The sequence below is a fragment of the Alosa sapidissima genome, chromosome 16 (assembly GCF_018492685.1).
Source record: "Alosa sapidissima isolate fAloSap1 chromosome 16, fAloSap1.pri, whole genome shotgun sequence".
NCBI lineage: Eukaryota > Metazoa > Chordata > Actinopteri > Clupeiformes > Clupeidae > Alosa > Alosa sapidissima.
The window spans coordinates 12,675,607-12,682,631 of NC_055972.1; the positions used below are offsets into that span (position 1 = coordinate 12,675,607).

The window sequence follows — 7,025 nt, forward strand, 5'->3', positions numbered from 1 at the left end:
TAATAACAGCCGAGACATCCACAAACCCTAATGCTGGGCACTGAAGGGTTTAACAACGCCTCGATGACAGAAATGAGAGAAAATAGGATCTAAGTGGTAGGCGACACAAAAGGATGTTTAAAATGCAGAAAATCAAGCAGATATTCTATCCACACATCATTCAGACAAGACTTACACTGCATTAGCCTTGTCCTTTGTATCAAGTTCAACTGAGCTAGTTTTATTTACTTTTATTTACTTTTTTTGGTCTTTAAGTGCTGTGCCTGTGGCTGACTTCAGTAGCATTAGGCAACAATGTAACAATATTACTGTCAGGGAATTATTGTAATTGCAAGTAGGATGCTAAAAATTAAGCTACTTTATGCAAACACCTAGGCTATAAACAGCAATTCCTATTTCTTATGAAATTATTAAAACACTTGATTCAGGGGGGTTAGGGCATAGGCTACCAAGGACTAGGCCTAGGTTATGGACCAATCGAATTCTTCTCATCACTATCTACTCCATAAAACACCCCCCCCCCCCCCCTCTTCAGAAACAATAGGCTAAACAGATCAACACCATAATGCAATGCACATGCAAGTAGTGTATTGCAATATTAGATTATGCATTGTTAATGTAGTTTTGAAGGCATTAATACTCTTCGAAAACTAGGCCTATTATATGTACACGGCAACCAGTGTGATATGTAGGCCTATCATGAATTTTAACGTTAAAATTTAGATCAGTTTAAGACAATGTATGACCATACACACATATTGTCAAGATGAGGCGTTGTAGTTAATCGGCTTATTCTAACAGGGAGCATATTTAGCAAACGAACCACACATTGGGCTCTCATTTCGTACCATGTACTTCCTATACAGAACTGTTTCTATCGTGATAGCATGTTGAAGCGCCACAGCTGGTATTATACAACAGTTATAAACTGTGCAGATAGTTTGAAAGAGGAAGCACGTGTCATCTGAATAACAAATCCCCTTCCGAGTTGGCCGTAGCCATCAGTGTACATTCATGGCAGCGCTATTCCAAAAACAACAAAGTGTAACATGTAATGCCACGGTAGTTTAAATGGTTGATGGTGAAACAAGTAATTCGCTCTCATCCGTTTTGGGACTTCAAAAGGTTGAGTTTGCTACACTTGGCTTCCAGACTTCAATCATCCCCCGGATTGAGGTGTCATGGCCGCTGTTTACTGAACTGCAAGTTTAGGAGGTAACGTTAAGACATTACGTTGCATGATGTTTGTTGGACATGTTGATCAAATAACTATTGTAAATGTTGCATGCACAATTTTCGTCTGTTGTCGAGACCACACGGTATTGACACAGTTTACTGTAGTCATGAGGAATGTCCATCTGTAGTTAACGTAGGCGTTTTAGCATTAAAGTGGATTGTTTGAAGCTCGTACTGACTCAACACGTAAAGATCACACAGTCTCTTGAAACACGAGACGTGCAAGCATAGCAAGGAATTAAAAGTATATAATTACTAAAACTACATATTTTTATTTGGTAGTTTGCATCAGAATTACAAATGCAACAGGCGAGTTTGTAGCGCTGTATGGACGACAGTAAACTTTCAAATAGCCTGTCACGATTTTGCATTCACTTCACAAAAATAGACTAGTGAAAATATTTGTTGCGAGACAGTTGAGAGACTGTCTATTTCCCCCAGTTGAATTTCAGGCCGTATTATGCTTGCACAATGTAGTCTTACACAATGCATTTCAACTGAAAGCATCTTGCAATATTAGAACTCTTGGATAGTCTACACTAGTCTTTCATTTAATCCGAGAATGCGAAGATCGTGATGAAACAACATAATGTCAATACAGTCCACCACGGACCATCTATATTAGGCGTAATGGAAACCTTGAGATCTGAATATCCCTGTTGACTGTTAATCATGCCTTTGTCTTCCAGCAGCACAGGCTGTAGGCTAACTGATAAGCGTCCCTGGTGCACAAATTAATACAATTAATAACACAGTAACAATGATTGAATTGTTGTTAATCATAACATCTTAATTCATGTGGAATGCACCCCTAGCTCATTATACAATATACCAATAATGACTGAAGGTATACAATTCACTTTTCACATATGACATACTCTTTGTTTATGCTTTTCCCTCAGGCTTTTTAAGTTAATATGAAACAGAATATCAAAATGGAAAGCCAGTATGTCAACAATGACAAAGGGAACTGGTGCAAAAGACTCCGCACAAGAAAAGACACCACTCGGCACTCAAAAGCTGATAAGACTGAAAACAACAGTGTGCACCAGAGAGAGCAATCTGATCGTAAGATATCTGCCCCGCGGTCCCCCAAAAAACAGCCGAATCAGCATGCAACAGACATAACCAAGCACCCACCCACGCCTCAGCATGAGAGCCGCAGTAGCAGCGCAGTGTCTAGTGAGCTGAAGACATCTGAAGAAGTTCACAAAGCAAGCTCGCCGTCTGCTCCCCCCGCTAACGCCTTGGACACTCTGCAGAGTGGACTCTCGCCTCAGGGGCAGGGGGTTTGTGAAGACGTCAAGCACACAATCCCGCAGCTGACTGAAAGCCTCTGTGCCCCCCACAGCCTTGATGGGGTGTTTACCTGTGTGAGGTGTAATCTCTATACGAAAGATATTGGGACTTTTTTGCAACACACACATGTCAGACACGAACCGCAACTGTCTGGGGACGCCAAAGACGTGCGCGCAGGCCAAAGCGACGATTTAAACAGTTACCTCTCGCTCACCTCGACGGGACATCCCCTCAAGTATGAGTTTGACTCGCAAAAACCTTCTCAGAACGATTACCTGAAGCACAAGGCAGCTGTTGCCGGGAAAGAAAAAGAAAGAAAGTATGTCTGGAGGAAGAAGCACATTCAGCCAAAGGTGGAAGACGATGAATCAGCTGGACTTAAGCTACATCTGAAAAAGCACCCACTAAAAGCAGAGTCCTGGATGGCTCGGGGGTATCTCTCTCTGTCAGGGGAGGGGATGCTAGATGAAAATGGCCTTCTGCTGAATCCAAAAGAAACTCTAGAGGCAACCAACAAGTATCTTGAGAGGACTATTGCGGCTGAAAAAAGTGGCATGAAGACCACAATAAAAGAAGAACTCAAAAATCTCAGCCGGCCCGTTACGCCAGCGTCACTGCTGTTACCAAAAAATGTCATATCGTTGCCTCCAGAAGCTGTTAACCCCAGCAATAACGATCTGGCTGTCCTCATGGAAAGAAATAATATCTCCCTCCCTCCCAATTGCACCACTAAAGTTCAGGGGTTTAAGATGGTGGATGGCAAAAAACATTTGGTGTTGAAAGTCACGCCGGCACCAAAGGAAGAAATCGCAGACGTGGTTGAGTCAACACCATGTCCCACTGAAGGCATTTTGAGCAGCACTACAAGCGAGCCTCAAATTCTTGACCAAAGTGATCCAGCCTGTTCTGTAAAACAGCCCCAGGCATGTAACGGGATTTCAGCACATGAAGTAATCAGCACATATTCTCCCCCGTTTGGAAAGACCGATGCAGACTGTAGTCCCTTGGAAAAACCTGCACACGGTCAGTGTGAAGACCAGGGGTTCTGCAATGGACCAAATCAGGGATGCAACGACAATCATTGTCTTAATCAAGATGTGGCTGAGGATAGTCACAAAGCAGGTGACAATATGCCAAGCTCAGCACAGGAGGTGAGGAAGCAACCGCGTGCAAAGAAGACTCTCCTCATGCCCGTTATGGCACACACAGTCTCTGACAGCTCCTTAGGTTTGCTGCACAAGGCTGATCAGCCCTCCATGGATAAAGTAAACGCTACCGTAGATGTGATTGATGAGTGTCTCTCTCCAGCTGCAGAGGGGGATTCCGGCTCCGAATCTGATGGAGGCTTTCCAGGCCTGCCGTCTCCTCCAGAGGCTGACACACTTCCTGCCTCTCCCCGCTGGTCGTGCGGGGATGGAAAAGAACATTCCCATACCGATGACGGCACAAGCAGCACGGACATCAGGGAGTCTCAAGTCCCGGAAAATAACGCAGATGGTTCTGGGGTCTCTGGAACAGCTGAGTCAGTGAAATCGCTGCAGGGTTCCACTGTTTCAATCCAGACCACTTGTCCTCAGAACAGTGAGACTCTATGTTCTGTATCATCTCCTGATGTCACACCAGAGCCTATTACCGAACTGAGGACTGTTCAGCCTCTGGCCTGCACTCAAGGTTAGTGCTGTAGGTGGCTTTGTTGGTATACTATCATCAAAGAAAACTACAAGCTCTATGCATTTTTCTTATATGCAATAGAGACACTGTACATATGCATGGATTTATAGAATTGATAGTGTTGATTTTCTATGGGCCCACATATTTGGTTTATTAGGTGTGTCTTTGCCTAAGGTTTAGTGGTTACCTGACTTGAAAAATTGTAAATAACTGTAAAACAAGATGTGGAGATGCTTTGGACATTAGAATGTCGGTCACACATGAATAGTTCACCACAGACTACATGCAGATGCTCAGATTATCAACAAACTATCTGTAACTACAATATTTGTTTACGTTTTAGGTTAGGGGTTGGATTTGCTTAAGGTGATTTTCAATAATTGTTCAACAGCAATTTTACATACCGAACTTGAATCATAACAGATAAACGATTAAGTCTCTGTGGGCAGACTATCCAAGTAAAGTGTTATCGGACTTTCTGATGTTTTGTGCCATTAGAATTACACTGTTGTAAGTCTATCTATTTTAGACAACAAAACATCTGATTAACCTGCACAGATGAAGCATTAGGTGTTTAATGTCATCTACCATCGCTGTGAGATCTGTGCTGTCATACTCTTAAAAAGGCATGTACATTTTACTGTCTGCATCTCTTGTGTATACTTGTGTATAATGTTTTATAAAAATAAGTCACCATATATTTCAAACAATGTCTCTTCTCTCCATTTTAGATGCAGTGGAAAAACCTGGTCCTCAGGAGCTGTCGACCCAAAGGACTGAAGTGGCAGTAAACAAGAGGCCGAGGGACTCATCCCCTGATTGCTGCGACGAGCGACCAGCCTCCAAAGCCAGGAGGGATGTTGACTCTGGCTCTTCTTCCACAGAAAGTGGTTGCTGGGAGCCGTCCCCCCGGCACATGGAGAAGACCCTCCGGCTCTTCCCCCTCAGCTTCTTCCAGCTCATCAAGAAGCCGCAGGGGGACCAGCCCGTCGTTGTGCTCAACCACCCCGATGCCAACATCCCTGAGGTGGCCAACATTATGCGCGTGGTCCACAAGTACGGCAACGAGGTCCAGAAAGTGGTGCTGTGCCAACAGACGCTGAAGGCCCTCTCGGGCTTGGAGATCGACAGGGGGGCTTCCTTGCCCGCGTCCGTCAGTGCCCCTCTTTCACCGCGTCGCGCCCAACCCGGTAACACGGTCAAGGAGAGGTTCTCGTTGAAGCTAAAGTTGAGGAGGTCTGGCCAGAACGCATACCAGGTGGTGAACGCAGGGGGACACCAGTCCTTGCGGTGCTGGTTTTGTGGCCGTCTCTTCACCAAACAGGAGGATTTCATCTGCCACGGTCAGAGGCATTTAATGGAAGCCACCAGTGATTGGAGAAGCTGGTTTAAAAGCCAATGAGAGCAAATAAGCTTGATTTTCCCATATAATGTTGAGCATTATGTTAATCCAGAAACCTCAGGTATTATGTAATGTAACAGTGTGGGAAAACACCATAGTTTCAGTTACTTGAGAGATGGATTGATGTCCTTTAGTTAGGTAGTCTGTCCTACCTCGTCATAGTTCTCAAAACCATGTAAAGCTCAAATAGAAATTGAATTATGACTTGAATTGATTTTATTTATACCACAACACAAACGTTGCTCAAGTTTTGTGGTACACCAACTGTATTTGCTTTATTTAATTTTTTGTCTACGCTGTTAGACTACTATTTTGCAATTTTGTCCAGTTCTGTACGTACTGTTTGTCTATACACTCAGGAATGAAAAGGGCAAAACACTGTATTTGCATTGTTACATAATCCCCAGGCTTCGCTCAACTGTGTTAATTGAGATTCCCTGAAACACTACTTCAGGAAATACACCATCATGTTAGCAAACTGTTCTTATTGTATGTGTAGCTATTTTTTTTTCTTATTCTCTCTTTGTAAATTAGTTTTATTTTTCACATCTACAAATGCTGAGCTTTAATCAAATAGATTGTCATAACTGTTAGGCCAGATGTCTATGGTGCATTATGTTTCAGTAATTGACAATCAACTATCTGCTAAACTGCTAAACCTTTTTGAATCATGTATATTACCATTTATTTTTCAATAGCAAAAATCCACAAAATGACCCACTACCATTATGGTTTAAGCAAATTTACTACACTTTGGGTTACAGAGATGATGATCTTGAGGTGTTTGTTGTGCTTCAGTGGCACAGAAAAAGATGACTGAATGTTGTTCTATGACCAAAGTCTGTTTAGATCACATTGATTATGCAATAGTTGTATAGGTGAAATATCTTCAGGGAACACCTTCCTAGTAGCTGAATGTGATTAATCTATAGCTCCTTCTTCATTGACTTGAAGATGACTTATTTATTTTTGCACTCTGATAATTGCCGCACTTTTGAATAGGCTGAAAGTCTTGCCATGCATTAGCTAAGTCAGAGTTGAACTTAAAGACTCGGAGATCTACTATGTTGACATTGTGAGCCATGTAACAGCAGAACCTTTATATTATAATCTGTACAACAGAACATTACAGTCCATGCACTGAAGAACCTTTTGCACTGAGAAATGCTCTAGACAATCATCTGTCCATAATGCTGTTTGGTTTGGTCAACAGCTGTCCACTGTCGGGTGGATGTAAGAGATCATCTTGAAGTGCCTGAATTAGACTGAACTCAGTGATTCTTCTTTGTACCATCCTCTTATGTCCCACTGTTTCTGGGCATTAAAGTGCTGTAATACATTTTTTAAATCTTACCAAATGGCTCTTCAGTTGTTATTTATGTAGTGTTTATGGATCCTGAACTTACAAAAAAAATGC

General features: G+C 42.6%; 1 protein-coding gene across 1 annotated transcript; it reads left to right on the plus strand.

Annotated features, from left to right (window-relative positions):
- The first annotated feature begins 962 nt into the window (after nt 1-962).
- On the plus strand, nt 963-6,961 carry LOC121685232 (zinc finger protein 518A). Its single transcript, XM_042065641.1, has 3 exons — nt 963-1,215; nt 2,139-4,206; nt 4,938-6,961. The coding sequence occupies exons 2-3, from the start codon at nt 2,154-2,156 to the stop codon at nt 5,606-5,608; spliced, it is 2,724 nt and encodes a 907-aa protein (XP_041921575.1). The 5' UTR covers nt 963-1,215; nt 2,139-2,153; the 3' UTR covers nt 5,609-6,961.
- Nucleotides 6,962-7,025: the final 64 nt, after the last annotated feature.